General features: G+C 42.7%; 1 protein-coding gene across 1 annotated transcript in view; it reads left to right on the forward strand.

Annotated features, from left to right (window-relative positions):
- The window catches only part of adamts18 (ADAM metallopeptidase with thrombospondin type 1 motif, 18), a 63,087-nt gene that overhangs the window by 11,964 nt on the left and 27,925 nt on the right, over nt 1–23,198 (forward strand). The window contains exons 4-12 of the mRNA XM_073464596.1: nt 5,211–5,499; nt 5,990–6,204; nt 6,895–6,978; nt 7,070–7,229; nt 8,807–8,912; nt 9,622–9,759; nt 9,849–10,002; nt 12,790–12,885; nt 14,753–14,901. Of these exons, the coding sequence (XP_073320697.1) occupies nt 5,211–5,499; nt 5,990–6,204; nt 6,895–6,978; nt 7,070–7,229; nt 8,807–8,912; nt 9,622–9,759; nt 9,849–10,002; nt 12,790–12,885; nt 14,753–14,901 (1,391 nt within the window). The remainder of the gene's footprint in view (nt 1–5,210; nt 5,500–5,989; nt 6,205–6,894; nt 6,979–7,069; nt 7,230–8,806; nt 8,913–9,621; nt 9,760–9,848; nt 10,003–12,789; nt 12,886–14,752; nt 14,902–23,198) is intronic.

The following is a 23,198-nucleotide window of genomic DNA, read 5'->3' on the forward strand; positions in this document are numbered from 1 at the left end:
AGGCCTTACGCTGCCAAAGACACAGAGCTCTTTGTTTGTAGTGGCTCCTCTGAGAAAAGGAAAAGACCTGAGAGAGTTTTAACCCCCATGTAGGAAATAATGGCACTGATTCGAGGTGATTTGGGTCAACCTGTAATCTGACTGCGTGAATCTGTGTGTGAGAGTCCGGGAAATGCGTGAGTCTGCAAGTTATCGTGGGAGTAAAGTAAAGCGGTGTTTAGCAGAGAGTGTTCACCCCTTTAATCTAGCCAAGTGTTAATGTACAGAGATAACTAGAGGTCTGCTGTATCAACGCTCCAGCTGCAGCCACAGCCTTTCTCTGGTGTCTGTGAACTCTGTGAAACTCTATACAGCTGATCCGTCCTTTTCATCGTACATCATTAAACGGACAGGCCAGCACACGAGCATTGTGTTTTCAGGAAATAAGACTGGCAAAAACATGTTTATTCAGAAAGTTCGAAACCGGAAATAATGTTGTACATCTATAATCTGCAAGATGCTATTTTTAAACATGAATGCAGAGAAGTGATTAATACATGTAAATTGCTACAAACTGTTACGACGCACCCTTGGCGCATGTACTGTATGTGATCCAAGATTATTCCTGTGTCCAGCTTCAGTTATATTCTCTACAGAAACAGTTTTTACATTGTTTCACACACTTTGTTGTCGGAGCGAGGGTCAAAAGGGCCGCCTTGTCTTATTACTGAACAGGAGACTTCTGTGTTTTTGTCTTCTGTTACTATGCAGTTGTTTTACGTTCTTTACCTCAGTGTGGCAGGGAGTGAAGATTGCAGCAAGTGAAAGCTTTGCAGTGGAGATCACTTTTCTCGATGTGAATTTCTAAAAAGCAGCAGATTACATCGCCTTTCTTGGACTGCCTCATGTTGTCTTCTTTCAACAATCTCTACCACCATTGGACACGTGAAGGAGAGAACAAGCAGCCAATCACAGAGAGCATAAACAAGCAGCCAATGACAGTTCCGTGTGATGTTTTTGGCTTTTCCATTGGCCGAGGCAAACCGTGCTGCGCTGATTTGCTTTTCCATTACCAGTTTTACTTTGGTGAGTTGAACCACACCACACCCCAGATGGACCCTCTAAGGGGTTTGACCAAAGGGGGCCCACCTCGCCTCCAAGCGGGCTGTGGTGCCGTCTTGCGACCATGGCTAACCCTGGCTGACCTTCTATCTCCCCTCAAATAAGCATGTGTTGCTGTTGCAAGACTCATATCTGCGTAGTACACTGCGTTTTTTAAAAGTCTCTTTGTGTTCAGCTCCCAGTACTTTTGTAACTTCTAACTGAATCTCTTTTGTCTTCTGCCTCCTTGTTTGAATTTCTGATATCTGCTTCATTTTGCTGTTTCATCATGATCGCTTTCAGCTTTTTCCAGAGCCGTGTTCCGGCTGGTGAGAACATTTCCCGGTGTTGCCGCAAAAGCTTTTATACAACGAAATAACAACAGACTTTTATTGTGAAGAATTTATAGGACATAGAATGTGTTTATTAGCAAATTAGCGGTTAGTTGTGTGTGGAAAAGCCCCGTCTGTAATCCTGAGATGAATCGTTACATGTTTGAGCAGGCGACATCAGCTACAGCAGAGCCTATGGTGTAGCTATACCAGCTCTAGGTGCACAATGTGTTCATCTTTCCATCACACTTGATGCATTGATTTAGTTTGTCCTACACTTTGTCGGGTCTGAGAGGCGGGTGACTGTTAGTATGTTTTATTAGTTGTTTTTGATTTTAATAGTCGCTAAAACACACGTTTCATGCTGACAAAGAAAATGTAATCTGTACACACACACACACACACACACACACACACACACACACACACACACACACACACACACAGAACTCCATTATTACTGCAGATGGAATACATTTCCTGTCATTATCATCACTGACGCTTCTATCTGCTAACAGCTGGAAAAGACGGAGGAGAGCTGGCAGATGTGTTGAGACAGCAAAAGAGAGAGAGAGAGAGTGTGTGTGTGTGTGTGTGTGTGTGTGTGTGTGTGTGTGTGTGTGTGTGTGTGTGTGTGTGGAGAGAGAGAGAGATAAATGTAATGGATGGGATTTGTAGAAGTACTTGTAAGTAACTTTTATACTGTTATTGTTGGAATACAGTGGTTGCCAGGCAGGTGGGGTGTTGGTCACTAATTACACTACCTTTGTATGATGGCATTAGATGACGTGTTGAGCGAAAAGACGAGCGCAGAACAACATAATCCCATAATAAAGTACAAGCTTATTTTCATGTCATCTTAATGAGGTCAGTGTAATGTTCTGAAGGTGTTAGCTGGGCGGAGAAAAAAATGATGAAATGATTACGCTGATAACTTCTGACGGAAGGAGCTGTCAGCGACATAAAAATAAAATTCTGAGTGCGTCATCTTACAAAGAGGAATACTTAATGAGGTGTATGTTTTTACATGTCAGGTCTGGTGTAAATGCCAGACAGAAAGACAGATGAAAAGATGGGCAAATGAGGGGTGACAGCAGTGTGTGCTGATGGGAGACACCTCCTTTGACCTCCTCGAGCTCTGTTTTGAATTCCAATCTATTTTGGGGAGCTGCAGTCATTTTTTGCCAAGAAACGCCTTTCTCGCTTTTAATTCAAGTCTATGATTTGACATATTTTATTCATGGCCCAGAGGGGAAATTTTCTTTCCGCCCTGCGCTCGCAGGTTGAGCCTCTCAGTGCGATTGCCGCGGGGGCAGGTAGCTGTGAAGTATCTAGCTCAGGGTTGTTTTGGCAGGTATTGATGTGCTGAGGTTCAAACCATTGGCACTGCAGAACAAAACTCCCGACCACGGGACCATGTGGACCCTTACATGTAGTCAAAATAATGAAGTTTGACAGCTGACTTCCTGTAAGACTTGCCATTGCACCGCGGAAGATTGATGGAAGGACAGGATGATTTATGGATGGATGAAAGATGTGCTGGATGGTTCGAGAGATGGATGGATGGATGGATGGATGGATGGATGGATGGATGGATGGATGGATGGATGGAGAGTTGGATGGGGATGATGATGGCAGCCTGCCATGTATCCAGGCACTGTTTTGACAACAAGAGCCCCGCCATGGCTTCCCTTTTGTCCTGCCTCTGTTTATTTTGCCACCTGCTAGTCTGGGGGAATGGGGTCAGTTCAACAGGAGCAGGGTCCTGTCACACACACACACACACACGCACACACGCACACACACACACACACACACACACACACACACACACACACACACACACACACACACTTGTCAGTAGGTTGTTGGGGAAGTAGACGGAACACACACACATACACGAAAAGGTCAGAGGTCAGTGGGTCAATGGGTGTATGTGTGTGTGTATGTCTTTGATAAGTTCAGTGAGTCCATGCTCTTATGGACGAGTTTGTGTGTGAGCGTGTGTGTTTTTGATTGCACAGCTATTTTGTGTGCATTTGGTGGGTCGTGCAGTGAATTAGGTAGAACTCCGTGGTCAGACGGAATGTTTAAGGTTCAGCAGCTCAGTGTCTCAGTTCAGAGGGCAGCTGAGGCCACTCGGCTAAAAACAGAGACCCAAAACACCGAGGTAGTCTGCCGCTGTGACAGTGTGATAGTAAGCTGGGCTTGTTGTTTTTCTGTAGAAGCAAAGTCAAATTGTTGACGTGAATACGATACGATGTGAGATTAGTGAGTGCCGGGGACTATATGAAGTAGCGAATGAGGTAAAAGGCTTTTTTAATTTTGATTTAGATTTGCGATAAACATTTCCAGGAGCAAAAGATTTGGAATCCTCACAAACAAACCGTCTCTTCCCATTCAATTGTATTAATCGATTCCAAAAATGTTTCTGAACTGAATGACATATTGGAAAAAAAACAATTACACAATAAGCTTTATTTTGAGAAAGAGGACTAGAAGCAAAGCCAGGAACAAATGTTGTAACTGATATGAATATGTCAACTCCAAGTACTGCACTGTGGTCTGCTTTGAGTAAACTCTGTTATGAAGCAAAGCCCTAACCTGGAGTAGACTCATTCTAGTTGGACACATGATTTAGATTTAGCTAAAATCAATTAAAAACAAATCTTGGCTCTCCACAAAATTTGAATTTCACACTATTGTGGCTTCCAAATAAATAAGACATCTCCTCCCAGAAACAGCTGTAAGGTGTTGAACTGTGCACATCTGCCTAATGTTAAGATAGAGTTGGCTGGTGAGTGTGTGTGGGGCTGATCTGGGTGAGTTTGGAGGTTAATGTCTGGTTAGAGTAGGAAGGATTGTTGGCTTCACTCAACAGCTGATCCAGCTACACTGTAGCTCTGTCACGGTCAGGTAGTGGAGACTGGAAGTGTTGTGAGGTGCTTGATAGGTATGTACAGCAGGATGTTATGTCATTATGGCAACAGTCTGTCTGTGTATGGACCAGACAGGTTGTCATTGAAAGCAGCAACTCAAGAACCATTTGATACAGTTCATACTTATGCTACAGGTGCCTTTCTGCACACTTACTCTCCTATTCCAGTGTAAGTCTATAGTAAAGTTACCCACGCCTCCAACTGTAGTGCTATTTAATCCTTAAGTTAGTTACTTCACCTGTCACAGTTAGCTTTTATCATATTGTTAACAGCAGTTACAGTTCATTTTTAGATTTTATTGTTTTTTTTTTTTTTTTTTTACTGTTTTTGATAATTATCTCACTAGCGAGGTTAGCCAGTCAGCTAGCCTAGCTGGCTACTAAAATAAAGAAAAACACCGCAAGTTAATGAGCAATGATTTTGGAGCTTTACTGATCGCTTTTGCAAGACAGTGTACATCAATCGCTTCAGTTGCTTTTGATAGCAAGCACCAAGCACCAGTGTAAAAAAGAGCCACAGCAACCTATGTTAGCTGAGCTAAGTGAATAGCTAATGTGGCTAACGTTATCTGAGACACTGAGGTGATGGTCAAAAACATATACAAAAATGAACTGTAAATAATATTAACGATATGTACAAAGCTGTGAAAAAAGGGGCAACTAATGATGAAAAAGCAATGTAAGGTGATCATAAGTTTTGGAGGTGAAGGTAAGGTTACCTTAGAGTCAACTCTTAGTAGTTAAGTTGGTTACTTCACTTTTAAAAGAAATATAACATTTATCTGGAAATACTTCTGTGGGCTTTTGTGAGCAATCTGTTGTGACTCATTGTCTCTGCCTTTCATGATTGTTTCTTCCAGTCAGGTTTGATCCGTGTGTCTCAGGAGGAGTATCTGATTGCCCCGCTACCCCAACATCTGGCTGAACAACACAACTACAGCGCCCCCGATGGCCACCACCCACATGTCGTCTACAAACGCTCAGCGGAACACGTTATCCACAGAAGATCCAGCAGCCCATCTAGCACCAGTTCTTCCAGACCTGACAACCCATACCTTCAACATCACCATCATCAGCAGCATCATCAACACCATGACTACCAGCATGGAAAGCTGCAGAGGCAACACTTCTGCGGACACCGCAAGCAATGTATGTAAGGGAACCTTTTATTCCTTATACTTCACAATCTCATAATTGTTTTTATGTTGAGGAAGAGAAGTGACGGGCTGATGGGCCCTAACACAGTAATGTGTAACATAAAACATTGTTGCAGGGTTATCACCACTTTATATCATAAAAGTGTAAAATTCAATAGAAAGATTAACGTCTGTAGTAAATGTTTTTGAGTGCACTGCGTCCATTGTAAAAGGGCCACACCAGACTGAGGATATCCAGCCCACAGGCGAGTTTACACTTTTATCTTTCCTTCTAGTGGTGAGAGGTAGGAAGCAGCGTGGGGAGTGAGTTTCCTGTCCTTTCAACACCAGAGCTTGTTCTCTTATCACCTGGCACGAGCCAGGAAAAAGAAAGTTCATTCATTTGACCCTCACTGCCAAGTCTCTCTCCCTCTTCTTTGTCTCTCGCCCTCATACTCTCTCTGTCTCTCCTCCCTTCCGTCCTTCCCTTTTTGCCCTCCTAGACACTCCCAAGCCTCCCGCTGAGGACCGTTTCATGATGCCTGACGAGTTTGCAATACCTGAGGCAGAAGGGCCAGGAAGGGCAAAGAGATCGCCCATTAACTCCAACAGGGTGGGGAGCCTGAACGTGGAGACCCTGGTGGTGGCAGACAGGAAGATGCTGGAGAAACACGGCAGGGACAACGTCACCACCTACGTCCTCACCGTCATGAATATGGTGAGGGTGGGACAGGGGAGTAGAAGGAAAGGAGGAGGTGGCATGTAACATATGAGATTATGATGGCTCGATGAAACATGGAAAATATGTTGTACTACTCCATTTCTCCCAACTCTCATAACCAGACCACTATAACCAGCAAGGCGAGAGTCATGTGACTAAGGGGGATAGCCGAACTAGCTGTAATGCTAGTGAGCTAATCTGCTAGCATGTTCTTGAGGATGAATTGAGGAGTCTCGCAGCCTGATTAAAGAAGACGCTCTGTTGTCTGGTGGTAACGGCAGCGGATACTTCTGTATATGTTGGCAGATGACAGCAGGTTGATCAGACTGTGGGTGTGAGTGCACAGTTCTGAGAGTTTTGCAAACTCTCCAAAGACAGTGTCATTCACTTCCTCACTCTTAACCACTGTTTACAGTACAAGCAAACAAGCGAGCAAGGATAAGACAAAGTAGCCCACGGATGCCTTCAGTAATCTCCATCAGACGCATGAGCCTCATCATGCAGGTTAAAGAAATTGTTGTAAGGGTATGAAGATCTTGACCTTCTGCCTTTTTATTTTTGTGAGTTAAAGACTTATGCATGATCAAGGACGTGGACCTTCTTCTGCTTTTCTGCTTGTAAGCCAATCCAGATAATGGTTGTGCTTGTGGGATTTTAGTAGTTACAATTTTATCTCCTCTTTTGCAGGTTTCCAGTCTTTTCAAAGATGGCACCATTGGGACAGACATCAACATTGTGGTGGTTAGCTTGTTACTACTGGAACAGGACCCGGTGAGTGGACTCAGACAACAATTCAGCAAAAATATGTCATTTTGCATGGAGCACACCAACATATCTTTATTTCTTCCTTTTCCGTTTCTAGCTGGGCTTGACCATCAATCACCATGCCGACCAGTCCCTCAACAGTTTCTGTCAGTGGCAGTCAGGTCTGGTGGGGAAAGGTGGTAAACGGCATGACCATGCTATTCTCCTCACTGGACTGGACATCTGTTCCTGGAAGAACGAGCCCTGTGACACCCTGGGTAAGACTGTATACAGCTAACAAACTCAAAAGCCAAACCACCAACTTTTTAGCCAAATGGAAGCAGCAGTTGACAGTATGTTGTACAACCACACCGTTCTGTGAGATGTTGGAGCTGTCTTAAGTGATGACAACTTCGAGCTCTCTGCGTGACATAAATGTTGTCATTTTGGGCATGTAGTCAGGGAGAGGTGATACTGTGGGTGTAGTCATTACAACAGGAGTGAAGGGAGTTTGACAGGTGCAAGCAGAAGAAATTTCAAGTGAAGAATGGCAATCATTTGTTGCTGTGACCAACAGCTACATTGTGTTGGAGGTACTCTGCCAGAAGTGCAAGAATCCCTTTGGTTAACTGTCACGTTGAGGGAAAAGAGCTCATTAAAAACGAATCCTGCCATGGTTGTCTGTCAAATCTGTGTGAAAAATGTGTGAAGGGAGCAGTGTTGCAAGAATGGATGAGCTTAAGTTCAGTTTACACATGAATCTGAGGGCTTCTAAGAGCTAAAGGCAGCTGGAACAATATCGATGTAGTGAGGTAATCCTGCTAATATCTTAATCATATTGCTTTCACACCACTAATTGCCTGCAATCTCAGCGCAGCACATTATCTCATTAACAGCAGGAGTTAAAAAAGGTGAAACTCACAAGTAAAAGGATTTATTAGCTGTATGCTACTTCTGCGTCCGTAACAGAAATAGGCATTGACTAAGACGGCATTGATGGGCCGAGACACATGTCAAGAGCGATCGGATTTTAGAGTAACAACACTAACACAGTTATATGTGACCCATATTTTGCCAGTGTTGTTAAAGTTTAACATCTGGCTCTTAAAGTCAAAGGCTCATTCATCAACCGCATGTTGATGTTTCTACCGTACATGTTCTTATATTTTTGGGTCCACTGGGAGAAAGTGCTGCCAGAAAATAAGAAAAAACTTTGACCACTACTGAATATTTTCATCAGCTTGTCAGTTACTGTAAACCCCAACTCTGCAATCGCTTATCTTTTCCTAACGCTGTCAGGTCCACCATCAGCAGTAGCCCTCTAACATGATTGACTGTAAATGCCTGGGAGCAAACTTTAAGTTAAGTTGGCCGGGGACTTCACATCCAGTGTGAAATCCCCCTCCATGCATGCACGTATGCATTATGCAAATATGACAGATGATTGTTGTTTGCCAAGTCTGTCAGAGGTTTCAACAGAAATAATGTGCGAAAGAGACAGGAGGAGGATTTTATGTTAAAGATTTGAGATTTGATTTTGTTAAGCTTCTGCTTTTTACACAGTTAGAATATTGCAGTTAAGAGTTTTTGCTCAAATAGTTAATTGCCAGCTATTGTCATTCATATGGTGAATGAAGAGTCTTTGGGTTTTGGAGTGTTGGTTGGACAAAAAAAAGCAATTTGAAGACAATCTGATGAACATTTTTGACATTTTCTTGAGTGAACAAGTACTCGTTTAATCATGAAAATAATCAGCAGATTTATCAATAATGAAAGTAATCATTAAGTGCTGCTGTGCTGTAGTTAAAAACCAAATAAAATACACTATCTCTCTCCCTTTCCTTTGTCTATGCAGGTTTCGCCCCCATCAGTGGAATGTGCAGCAAGTACAGGAGTTGTACCATCAATGAGGACACAGGGCTGGGCTTGGCTTTTACCATCGCTCACGAGTCTGGACACAAGTATGTTTAACAAAAGCTGTATTGTATTTTACAGCTGCAAAACTGCTTTCACAATCAAAGCTGACACATATATTGCACAGAACTGTTACCTATACAATTAAACAGATGAAAGTGTGTCAGACATTCGAGTAGACTGCACCACCTGCTACATTTGTTCTATGCTGCTGTGAGTGGATGCATTAATATATTTTAAATGACATAAATGTGGCCTGATTTAAAGAAACAAATAAAAGCCTGGAGTTAGAGCATTACGTTAGCTAACCACTTCATCCCCTCTGCGACACTCTATGAGAGAATAATGGAAACTGCCTTGGGCCACACGGCTCTGTGTTTGTGTTTGTACGTTTCCATTGAGATGGGATGGCTTTTATTTTTGATATTTAGATTTTAAGTTGTGGTAAAACTCTTTCTGCTACTTGGCATACTCACAACATAAACTAGCGACAAAGTGTGTTTGTTAAGTCGCCCAGGTGATAATATGTCAGAATATGTATACACTGCAATATCCTCATGAGTTCAGCCAGCTAAATGGAAGGCATGCCCAGAAACATGTTGACTTAGGGCCTAAAGCTGTCCACTGAAATTTTCTGATGACTCTGTCCTACATGCTATATTTTCCTTTTATTATATAGTGTGAAATATAAAAAAGGTAGGGGGCAATGACATCAGCTTGATCATCACGACAAAAACTGTTCATTTTTTCCTCCAGTTTTGGGATGATCCACGATGGCGAGGGGAACCCGTGTCGCAAAACAGAAGGCAACATTATGTCTCCCACCCTGGCTGGAAACAACGGGGTCTTCTTCTGGTCCACCTGCAGTCGACAGTACCTCAGCCGCTTCCTTGGGTAGGCCTCAACGCCGCACGCTTTCAGATTTGCCAGTCAGTTGTTGTTGCTCTCTTTTTGACACACGGGTGGTTTGCTGTGTTCACCAGAACAGCCCAGGCATCCTGTCTGGTGGACGAGCCTAAGCAGATCGGTCAGTACAAGTACCCCGAACAGCTTCCCGGGCAGCTGTATGACGCAGACACACAATGCAAGTGGCAGTTTGGCTCCAAGGCCAAACTGTGCGGTCTTGATTTTGTCAAGGTGAGATTTCCACTTTGTGCACTTTCAGCATGTTTTTAAGCTGCTATCATTGAAAATTGTATTTTATTTTCTATATTAAAATTGACAACTTGTCTGTGAAAGGGTTCACTCACACTGATCAACCTTCAGAGATGTGTCATCTGTATCATCTGCAGTTCCCTCTAGCTCTGTGGAGCTTCATAGCATTTTTAAGCTTTTTATTTTGCTTTTTGTGCCCACTGTTTTGGTTCATTATCACTGCTCCTCTATTCAGAAAAATCAGCAAAAACCATTACGCTCCCTGCTCAGCACCAAATGACAGACCCAAATTTAGCGACTAGCTGTAGGTTAGCCAACAACAACCTGGCTTGTTTCATTCACCTGCCCCCAGCCAACAACCTGCTGATGTGTTCACTCTTTCTTTGGCTGTATACTGTGCTACTGGGTTAACTTGGTGATGATAGTCTTATGCTGAGCAGTGGCTCTCACTCAGTCTTTGCTGGCAGACCATTAAACTGGCAAACTAGAATGACAACAATCACCCGAAAAAACAACCAGTGATGGACTCCAATTGGGCGCCAAGTTCTATTCGTCCAATCAGCCAACTCTAACAAGCTGGTGGAGACAAAGTGGAGCAATTAGCAGCTGAAGAGCCAGATAGTTCTCTCAACAATTAGTGGAGACCAAAACAGAGCTATAAGGAGAGTGTTTACTGGACTTCAAACTCTTTGAATTCTGCTGGATTTGTCAAATATCAAATTGTTTGCCAACAATCAATCAACTATATCAAAGGTGATAATACGTCTGTGTGACTCTTCCAGTGCTGAGCAGTGGCCATAAAAGGTTATTGTTACAGTGCTCTGATGTCATTTTAGACAATAATGTTTATTGTTAAACTTTAAACTGTCCTACCTCCATAAAACATTGTTTTCACAGGTAGACAAAGGTGCATATTTTAGGGGTCATTGCCAAAAATGTGTTTATACTGCCCGATGTATCCTATCGGTGTCATGGTTTTCGTTATTGGTTAGTTATTTCCTGTTTTATTTTGTAGTGTTCTGTTTCCCTCATTGGCTCCTCCGTTTCCTTCATGTCTCACCTGTCCCCTGGTCCTGTGTTCCACCCTTGTCTACCTGGTTTGTTTAGATTTCTTCTAGTGGATTTCTGTTTTGTTGCCTGAGTTTTGAATGTTTTGTTTTTTATGGCCTTTACTCTGCCCGCCTTTGTTGTTTGGATTTTGGATTCTGGATTTTTGGATTTCTTATTTTTTTGTTTTCCAACTATCAGCTTTCTTTATAAAAAGCTTGCATTTTGTTCCTGACCAGCCAGCTGTTGTGTCTGCCTTTGGGTCCTCACCTTCTTGCGAAACTCTGACAGTTGGAAATTTTTACTCCCTAATATTAGTGCCGGTATCGTTTCCAAAAATCAAGTATTGGTCTGGCTCTACTCTCTTGATAGTCAATATTATAAGTCTCTTTTTTGGAGAAAGTTCTGGCCAAAAGGGTAGCAATCATATCCTATACGAACCAGCACTATACGCTAAAGAAAGAAAGGAAAGGAGGGAAGCTCATTCCTGCAGTAGATCATTAGATTAACCCTGCATCCTGCAGCTACAAAGAACCTAATCTATACAGCAGTTGTGTAGTCCTGGTTTTACATGGACACCAAAAATCCCACATCAAGTATTATTCATGAGTCCCTCTGCCTAAAGCAAGACTCACTAGATGAGCCCCCAGTAATGAGATGGAGCACCCAGATCACATATGAGCTTCAATTGTCTGCTTTACAGCGCTAATGATGCAGTGTTTAATTGGCACTTTATTAATTAACATGATCTTTGCATAACAACCTCAAACCCCCCACGTTTGACCCTCCATTAAAATGCATTCCATCATTTCAATGGGAGTCCCCAGCCTCCCCCGGAGCTCCCCCCTTGAAGCCTTGTGGTCTTGGTATAAGCCTTTACGTTCGGTGTATTCAGAGATGTCGATTCACATGTAAATGCTGTTTTAAATACTGCAGGGTTTCCTCTCAGGGGCTGTAATTGCTGGGAAAAAGGGGACTTTGACAAATCGTATATATGACGGATTAGCACACATGACATCGCATTGACGGTTCTTAAAACCCTGCTATGTTTCCCTAACAGAAGATAAAATACTACATCTGCATTTCTTAAAGCTGCGTTCATGTCGGTGGGTGGTAAATTAACCTACACTCTGATTAACAGTGGATTTGGAGCTGCCTTTCACACTTTTCCTTCCTGTTTTTGTCCCTCATGGGCTCATATACAATGATTTTCAGCGTGCCATTGTGGCTGCCAACCACCTGCTCAGTGTCAGAGAAGATGATCAGCATGTCTCAAACACACACATACACCGGAGATATCTCTCCTTCTCTTGCTCTCCTTCCTTTCTGCCTCCTCTCTTGTTGCCAGTTTCAGTTGGGCGGGTTGCCAGACTCTGCCGCCTGTCTTTCGACCCCGGCTCTCCCTCTGTGCTCACTCACTCGCTCTGTCTCTGTATTGTTGGGTCAGATGACACATACAATTATAGCCCGTTTCATTAAAGAAGTACAGTAATTAGATTTGACACCGAGGCTTTGTGGAGAAGCTTATCCCCGGTTATCAGGGCGGTAGAGGCTGATCGACTGGCGTGATGGTGGTCCTGGCAAGAAGCAGGTGCAGTCGGGTCAAGGAAGAGGGAAGAGGGGAGGGACGTGATGCCAAAAGTTTATGGTCATAAGAAAACCTTTTACAGCACCATATCTGATAGACATCTCACACTGTGTGTATGTGTGTGTGTTTGACAGGACATCTGCAAGTCGCTGTGGTGTCATCGCACAGGACACCGGTGTGAGACGAAGTTCATGCCTGCAGCAGAAGGCACCAGCTGTGGTCCTGATATGGTGAGGAAAAGTCACACAGCAGCTACCCACTCATTCTGCTGCCTGACACTTTCACTTCAACGCTCTTATTAGACACCATGCATACATTTCTAAATAGCAACAAATGGACAAACATGTGTTTCATTAGGATTCATAATATGGATATGTTTTAGAATATGAATGACCAGAGAACAACAAACAAAACTGTCATTGATACTTTAAGTATTAAGATTATTATTATATATTACGACCTGGGTTTTGGTCCACCATTCCTACTGGTTATAAGATGTACTCACCAAGTTAACTGGTGAGATGTGGGACTGGTTTGACATTGCTAAACTGAGGTTTGACTGGGGCAGGGAACATGATGGTCAGACACATTTTAAACAAATAGTTTAACTGGGAAATACGCTTTGTTGCTTTCTTGCTGAAACTTACACTCATGTCAGGAAACTGCTAGCTAGGTAAGCATGGTAGCGTGTCTATGCTGGTTGCCTGGTAACCTTGAGGCGATGACATGGCTTCAGGTAGTCGCTTTTCCCAGCTGAGACATAAGAAATAGTAAGGCACCCACAACACACCACATTGTGTGTTTTTTACACTGAGTTTGTTTGCTTAGTTAGTCTTAGAGGTGCTGCTAGATGGATTTTGTTCCTTTTTTTCAGAGCCAGGCTAGCTGTTGCCCCGCCGTTTACAGTCTTTGTGCTAAGTTAAGCTAACTGGCTGCTAGTGGTAGCTTCGTATTTATCGTAGACATGAGTGGTATCAATCTTCTCATCTAACTCTTGGCAAGAAAGGAGTAAGCTTATTTCCCCAAATGTAAGGTGCAGATGAATGCAGATGAAATCCTAATCTCCATTGTGTTGCGAAAGAATAATAGACTTTAATTAAGATCTGCATCAAATTGTACTCACTCATAGATAACAGCCACTGAATAATCAAGAATCAAGACGCCTGAATTCTTTTCATTGACGTCCATGCATTTTACCCTAAGAAATGAACAAAAATGTCAAAAAACTCCCTATTTCCCAATGTTAAAGACAGTCAGAAAAAAACTCCTGGATCAGTTCCTATTATCCTTGTCCACGCCAAAAGTCCATGGGATCTATTCTGGACCAAGATCCTTCATCCATCCAAGTTTCGTGGAAAACAGTTCAGTAGTTTTTGTGTGATCCTGCTGACAAACCAACAAATTAACCAACAAACCGACACGGGTGAAAACATAACCTCCTTGGTGGATGTAATTAGGGCAAAACATACATTTTCGAACTGTCAGTTGGAAACACAGTTTATACATCACAGTTTAAATACCGACTTCCTAATTCAACTTGTCTGTTGTAGCTGTGCTGTGTAAGAGATATTATGACTGACATTTTGGGCAGTTAAGATAAACTGTTGGGATGTTTACAACCCGTCAGACTTTATTGTGGTGATGTCATGGTGTTCCCACATGTCAGTAATAAGTTCAGTGTGTAAAAACTTAAAATTACTCATCGAAGCAAAGACTATGAATATAAGAGCTAAGAGCTTTGATAAGTCAAAGTATTCTCACTCTCATGAACTAAAGTAACTAAAAAAGCAGAGGAGACAGCTGAAGAGAGATTCTTCCAGTCTTCCAGCTGGACAGAAAACAGCCGAACACATATCGAAACATGATATCAGTTAGGGACAGAGGTGGTGATGTGTGTTTGTAGGTTTGGCTTGGACCGGTCCGGGTGTGGTGCTTTGGCTGCAGCTTAAGAGTCTGAGTGTCCAGGTGTGGTGCTGGGCATTTGTCCAAGCCAGGAAACTCAGGCAAGAAGCCCGGGCCAATGCTCAAGTCCTGATAAGAAAGCTATTTCTGTGCGTCTTTTTCTCTTTCATTTCCCTCTCTTTCTCTTTCCTCCAGTGGTGTCGCAGGGGTCAGTGCGTCAAATACGGGGAGCATGGTCCAAGAGCGGTCCACGGCCAGTGGTCAACCTGGTCTCAGTGGTCCCACTGCTCCAGATCCTGCGGAGGAGGGGTCATGTACAGGGAGCGCTCCTGCACCAGCCCAAGGTAAACACACGTGCACAAACTCACATAATCTTCTATTAATCTAATTCATCACCAACTTCTTAATGCTGTTAAGTCGGCAAACAGATTCATGTTGTCACGCGCTCGTCTCTACAATGAAAGTCTGACTTTGAGTTCGGGCCAGAAAACAATTCTTGAAAGCCGCATGTCTCGAAATCCTTCCTTTCTGAACACCTGAACGCGCTCTCTGCCAGGTAGCTGTCAGCACACACATGCACGTACACACTCGTACTCTGCACGCACACACACACACACACATGCGCCTGATAACGGCTCTCATCAGTCAGGCTGACAGTCCAGACAGACAGACTATCTCTCCCCATGCTCCAGACGAGGAAAATCTCCTAATAGCATGCTCTTTTTCTCTCAAAGCTGCCAAGACGGTCAGCGAACGTCCCCCCATTGCTGCTCACTCACACAAATGTAATTCTACATAATTCTGCAGACCCAGATCCCACAGTGCATTTCTCTTTGTTAGCAGTGGGCTCTGTGCATGTCTTTGCACGAAAATGAGAGATCCTCGGTTTTAATGTTGTATTTGATAACAGATGTACAGTCCCTCGTTGTTATTCGCCAGAACACTTGATTAATTTATTTGATTTATTAGGGGTTTTAAGGCCTTCGTTTCACTTTCTTACAATACAGCAGGCGCGTAGCCAGTAATGTGCCACAGCGGCACTGGCCCGCCCACATTTCAGAAAATACAAAAATTCATGTAAGAAACTAAATAAATAAATAAACGTAACCGTTGAAACAAGCTGAAGGAAGCCCCCGACCTGGAACGTATTTGGTTGCTATGATTCCGACAGGACTGCCTTCAGTCAGCCAGCTAGCTAGTTGGCTTCTCAGCCGATGTAACGTTGCAGCCACAATAATGGCTGAACAAAGTTCTTTAATGAGTTATTTTAAAAAAGCAAGAGTTGAGGTAGAAGACAAGCCGCTGCCTCCAACGACCAAGACCACCCAGCCCAGTTCTTCAGTGTCACTCACTTACAAGACGGTGAGCCAGAGCTCTCTCCCGGTCTGCCTGACGTGGGTTGACCCGCCGATATATCTGGGATTGATTAAACAACTTCACAGCCAAATGTCAAGGTATTTCCCTGCACCTTCAGGAATGGAAAATCAAGGTGCTGCTCATCAAAGTGGTGTGACAGTTGGTTGGAATACAGTGTAGTAAGGATGCACTTTTCTGTAAAATGTGCAGACATTTCCCCAGTGGAGCTGAGCTGATAGGGGTTTGTGGACTGGAAGCACCTGCGTCAGGCATGTGAAAAACACCAGACGAGCAAGCCACACTCCGTTTCACTGCTTAAGTTTCAAAGCTACAGGGCAAACCAAACTGTAGGCCAGGGAAATGTGTTAAATCATATGAACCGTGATGCCATGGACTGTTCCTTTATTGAGAGGAATCGAGACCATTTAGAGGTCATTTTGGATATTGTACTGTTTTATGCCAAGCAGGACATCCCCCTACGAGGACACAGGGAAAATGCTCTCAATAAAGGAAACTTTCTCGTACTGTTCAAGTTCAAATATGATCCACGGATCCAAAATTGTCTGGAGCAGCTGCCCAGAAACTGAACTCTAATGAGCCTAAATGTTCAAAATGAGCTGCCTCCTTGTTTTGCAGGCCATGGAAACAACAAAGGTAGGCCTGTTGTTTTACTCACAGGAAGTAATGTGTATCAGCCACATAGGCCTACTGTTAATAGGCTACATTGTTTATTGGAAATGAGCTGCTCATATTTCAGCACAGAAGCTACATTTCAACCAGATTTCATTGTATGTGGTTGATTTTATAGAAATGAAGGAATGTGTTGTTCTTTCTCAGTTCAAACATCGCTCGGCTGGGTGTTTTCATACTTTGATTTCCTTTTACTGTCGACTTGTGTAAACAGCTGCGTGCGTATTTGCTGTTTTTCGTGAGCTGACCGAGGTACTGAAGCAACGATGGCTGTAATGAATGCAAAGGGATATGTTACATGTGCGATTTCTGTCTGATGTGTGATGTCATGCAGTATGTTAACACCTTCTCTGCTGTTTGGGTTTATGGTTAGTTGTCACTTTGTGCAATAAAATGAGTCATTAACAGTGCTGTGCACTGTAGAGGAGATACGCTTCCCTTTCTGATATAATAGACAGGTTTTGTCTATACAGTTGTGCACAGCCTTTATAGACTGAGCTCTCTTATGATTGAGCATGTAGTAATGCAGAATGTTGCAAAGTAAGATTGTCGCAGTTTTTTCAGTTTGTCTATGTTAGTCCTTTTTTTGGGACTGGCCCACCCAAAATACAGTGTCTGCCTACGCCACTGCAATACAGTACTAGATTTACTGTTGGTCTGTCAGCTAATCGATCGTCCTGGCCTGCAGTCATTTGGCCCTTTAAGTTCAGTACAAGACAATGGGATATTCAGAAAAAGGACTCATTTCAGCCACTTTCTTGCCTGTACTGTTTAGTATTTGTAATCCAGCGACCAGTCTGACAGAGGTCTCCTTAAACACTGACATTATGTTGTAATTGTATGCAACGCTTGAACAAGTTTTGTTGTTGTTCAGGGTTTAAAGTCTTCTCCCTGAAGAGAGTGTGTTTATACTAGCAATTTCCTCCATACTGTAACTCAGGAACAGTCATGATCAGGAAGGTGGAACCAATTAACTGTGTTTTGTTTTTGTTTTTTTCACACGTGGCCAATCAAATAGAAAGAAAGTCAACACAAATTCTTAGACGGCACCTCTAATGTTTTTCGTAGTTGTGTTATTAGCCAGCTGTAAAGAGAATTTGAGGAAGTCTTGATATTTAGTTAAAAACAAATTTCTTGCTGTTTAATGACACGTTTCATTCAGAAGTATCCTTATAGATCAATCTGTGGCTCTACCACTATAAAAGGAAACAGTCATGCCACATATAACTCGTATTCGACCATGAGCACACATATCTACACACAAAATATAACCAGACACTCATACCACAATAAGTTTCCAGTAGAATCATGACTAATGGCTGACATCCAAGGCTACTGCACCACCTTGATTGGTGGACGGATCTCAAACTTCATCACAAAGAATCTTCTGTTTGGTCCGTTCGGTTAATGATTGCCATCATTTAGGAATTAGTCACAGCAGGTTAGATCATAGTGGCATGTCACATCCAATCCTACGTGTCTCCACACAGAGGTGCAGGTGAGATGTTGTTGTCATGACAACGATATTAGGGATGCAGTTGCTTTCTTAGTTACTGCCGCACTTGCAGACTGTGTTTTAGCCAAGTCTGCATACGTGACTGGAATATCAAAATGACGTCATGCAATCATCTTTTCATCTCATATAGTCATTTACACAATCTCCATGGTTGTCAGTCAAATACTGCACACGAGAGCCTACACCGAGTCACCGCGAGACAAAATAACAGGCGCACCTGAGCAATTTAATGCAACTTCTGGAATCAGTGTCAGGAAATTAGAGTTGAATCAAAACAGTCAGCGCTTATAATCCAGCTGACATTTCCACTGCACGCACTTGAGCTGTCCTCAGTGGTTCAGCTTAAACTGACATTTCAAGCACTTTAATCTTTTTGCTCCACAGCTGACAGTTCATCTTCCTCATTACACATCAATATGTGGTTTCACTACTGTCATTTCTTATTCTTTTTAGGAGTTCTTCTGCTTTCAGCGATTACAACTCAACCGACATCTCGACTACTTTCAATACTTACACTTCAACTAACACTTCAAACCCTTTCAAGTCTAAGGTCATCGCCTTTAAAACAAACAAACAAACAAACAAACAAAACTTTTCAGCTCTTTGATCTCCCAGAACTGCCAGTGTTTATACATTTGAACTTACTTTAACTAAATTGTCCAGGTCAACTGATCACCTGTACTTTGATGATTTTACCTCCTTTTCAATAACTTATCTTCAACTGACTCTTCTTTTCAGCCCTTTTATCCAACTGATACATCAGATTTGCTTAAGATTTACATTTTAACTGACACCTAAACTTCATTGAGTTATCGCACTTAAAATGAACCTTCACATTCTTTCAGCGCTTCCATTTTAAAGATGTTATTGATAACATTCAGTCACTAAATACGGCATCCCCCCGCTTCCATTGCTTTCAAGTCACAAAACCGCTATTGTTTGAATTATCTGGCCCCCTCAAGTAGTTGCCAGTTTTATGCGACAGCAGACGTTGCTAATGCTAGCAAGCAAACGTGAACATTGCTAATGTTAGCAAGCGAACTTAATGTTGCTGAGAGTTGATAGCTACAGTTAACGTTGCCAATGCTGGCAAACATTAACGTTGCTAATGCTAGCTAGTTAACTTTAGGGCAGTACAGTACGCTGGTCACATGCTGTAGAACTCATAATTTTTATATTTTTTTTCACAAAACAAAACAATTTTAAGTTATTAATTGACAAGCATAATATTATTTTTAAGGAAAAGAGATATTTTATTCTGCACCTTCCTACAAGCTATGTAGATTTATTCTATTACAGTATTTCTGAAAAAATGACTCATGTACATAAAAATGTAATCAGTAAGACCTTTGACTCAGTTTCGCTCAGTATTCAGAGACTGTACATATTCTTTCAGTATATATAATATAATATAGCCCTTTGTCTGCATCATATCCCCTCCACTAAGGAGTCTGTTGAGATATCCAAACACGTCTACTACTGTCTGTCATCCTCTTTACTCCACTGGCTTCATCACTCCTTACTTAACAGCTGTGCAGAAACTGATTCGGCTGTTCTGTCTGTCACATCTAACCCTTCTCTTAATCCCTGTGGGGGATCAAAGACCAAAAAGTTTTCTGAGGCAGACCGGCTCTCATATGATACACATTATACACCATGACTGGCAGACCATAAAGAGCCACAGAGGGTAAAGCAGGTTAGCTGTCAAGTTCATTTATCATTCCTGTGGCACTAAAGAGTGCTTTGTAGGAGCAGCCGCTGAAATATGGGTTGATGCTGCTAAACTGTGAGTTATGGGGTCAGTGGAACAGAGGGGGGATCCAGTCATGCTAAGTCATGATAACGTTATCAAAACACATCCAAGTAGTTGTCAGATCACTCAAGAACTCTCACGTGAAGACATCAACATTAGGCTGGAGTATGTCTTAATAATGGCATCTCTTTACCTCCCTGAACTCCACCACAACACCTCCACTAAAAGAATTCAGCCACGCTCAGACCATTTCCTGACAGCGGCATGTACCCCCGAGTCACGTTTTAGTCCCTGACTCATGACATTCAGACTGTGCTCGTCCCCAGTAATCTGCGATTATTTTGGCAGGGCCCCCTTTGCTCTTAATCTGAACAGAACGAGAAGGATTAGCCCGAATCTGACTGCTTGTCTCTAATGTCATCTTCACCACTGAGTTGAACTGTCTGGACTGTCTGAGCTGTCCTCGTCAATGATCACTGGCACGTGACACTTTTTAAACAGATAGATTCTCGCCAAACTTGCAGTACGTGCCTAAATGACATGTTTAGGAATCCATATCTCTGATACAAATGCATTATTTAGAGGTTAGCATTACAGATATGACGGCATATACATTCACCTCTGCCCTACTACAAAATCTTCACCCAGCAGGAGAAGTCTTAAAATCCTTCATTTGACTCTGCACAAACCCATCCATTTTACGAGGCTAGCATGTATCTTTTGCTCCGTCTTGTAAAAGAGTTCTATGGGATCAGCCGATTAAAGCCTTCCCTTCTAGGAGTTGCTCCAAGACGGAAAACGAATCTTCTCCCCTTCCTTCCCTCCCTCCCCCCACCTCCCTCCGTTCCCTGTAGACCACCTGCCAGATCAAACACAGTCATCCTAATCCTCACCAACAAGCCTAGGAGATTAGGTTCACGATCTTGACCCGGTTTTGTGGGGAGCACATTTTGTCACACACTCGATTTAAAGGGAGTGGAGGGGGGGTGTATGATGACGGGGGCGGTGGTGCTCAGATAGGACCTCGTTTGGAGAAAGACTCCCAGTAGACTTGCAAAGGTGTTTTACAGGAGTTTTGACTGCAGAGGAGTGGATCTATGTGGGATGTCGCCAGAGGGGCAAGGGAGGGAGCAGGTGACGAGACTAGACACAATGACCTCTGACCTACGGTAGTTCAGTCTCGGCTCGGATTTAAGAGGCTCCTGGTACATTAAAGCATCCTGAGGGCTGCGCTGGAGCTGGAGTGAAGGGACAGAAGAGGAATGACCCAAACACAAACTGAGAACTTGTCATATCTGGTTTCTGTCTTGTTGTTTGGAAGCAGATTTACAGCTGCAATGATGCAGGATGATCTAGGGAGAGAAGCAGAGAAGACAAAGAAGAGAAATAAGGAGTTTTGTGAAACTCAGACCCGACTGTCTGTAATCCATGAATTGCATTAAACTCCCTTCTGCAGTAAACTGTCCCTATTTGATGCTCGCCTCTGATCAAAAAGGCCTTGGCTGACGGAGTATACGGCGTAGTCCCCCACTGGCCCGCCGTAAGCACATTACCATATGTGCTGCATTTGTCTGCCGCTAAATCTTAATAGGATCAGGCCTACGAAAACCTGGGCCAATTCCCCCCCCATAACCAAGGGGAGCAAGATCAGCGCCGAGCAGATTTACACACATACACACACACCTTGAACGGAGCTCTATCATTCTTGGCAGCTCGGTCACTGTTTGATTGAGTCCAGGTCTGAATGGAGGGGATGAATGGTTGGAGTTAAAAGAAAAATGAAGTGAAGCAACATGTATTTTTTTGCTTCTGCCTCTCGCTGCTGACGTTCATGCAGACATTTTCAATAATGCTTTATTGGCGATATTCAAAAAGAATCATCACTAGTTATGCGTCGGCCTCCTGGTGTTTATTGTTTCTATCAGGCACTTTTCAGTTCCTTTTCCAAAGCCCTTCATTACATTGTAACGCTTAGTGAGTTTGTTTTATGAGACATGTTTGATCAGCATGGTTCCTCACTCTGTGTGTTTGCAGACCACTTTAGCACATAGCTAAACTCAATTTTCTCTGCTGGTGGTTGTGTTGGAATGCCTGGCATGAGTTTAGAAAGCCTGGGAAGTCAGAATTTGCATCTTGATGTTTACTGAATGTCAAGACTCTGCTTGTCTTTGACTAACAAGTGGTGATTGCTTTTATCATTTAAATGGCATTTAAAAGCTCCATTACCTGTTTATGTTGCTATGTTATTCCCGTGTGGTTAAAGAGGCGTGGACACATCTGACATAGTATGCAAACTTCTCTTTCACAGTCCTGTTTTAACCACAATCTTGATTGAGCTTGACTAACCCTACACTGACAGATAGGAGGTGTTTTTGATGAACTAAGGCAGCACGTTTGTTGTGGATCATGGGAAAATCGAAGAGAGAAAGCCTAAAATGATGATCTTGAATTTTCTACCTTGTTTAGTCTTCTTACAAACAGACAAAGGTGAAGTTTACATCTAGTGTTTCTCACCAAAACAAATTGTGTGTATCCCTGAGGTCTCACAAACATGTTCAAGGCATTTTATTCCACATTTCGAACATTAATTCAGCAAGTTTTTAAGGGCTCTCCGGTTGGCATTGCATACTTTCCGTAAGCAAAATAGCAATAATAGAGGAATCATGCATTGGGCCAGATGATGTTTCCTTTAACTGTGAACACATATGTTGTTTACCAGCAATATGTATATTTAATTTTTTTTCACTTGGATGGGGACTTCCAAATATTTTGGTTTGTTTCAACATATGTTCAACACTCCACTGAAAATATCACAAAGTGCGTTTGCATTCCTCAGACAGGGTTAGAAGCCATACAACCTCCAGGACTCTTGTGATGATGTGATGTGTTTGTGATTGTGATGATGTCACCTTGGACATTGTTCAAAGTCTCTGAGGGTTCAGTGTCATTCACATTGGAACCGAGCCACTGTTTACATCCTTGTTTACTTTGTCGCCGCCGCCAGTTGTAGATCATTGGAATGAAACTGGCAGTAATGACATGACATGTAAAGCCATTGCAAGTGCATTAAATCTGCATTCTTATATATTTTATATATTTTGACATTAGAAGCGTATGAAGCGTGTGTTGTGATGAGTCAATCGCAATTCTTCACTGTCCCACGTACACTGTGCACCTTGTTCCCTGATCAGCCCTCTGTGTTTTGTCTGTATCTAAGTTATTACATCAGGTGACTTTTTAAATAGGCTTGTTGATACCCTGTAAAGTTGTGGTAATACAACAAGAAGTATATTTCTGAAAATGATCTGTGTTTTTCATTGTTTCAT

This window comes from Pagrus major, chromosome 4, assembly GCF_040436345.1.
Source record: "Pagrus major chromosome 4, Pma_NU_1.0".
NCBI classification, from domain to species: Eukaryota; Metazoa; Chordata; class Actinopteri; order Spariformes; family Sparidae; genus Pagrus; species Pagrus major.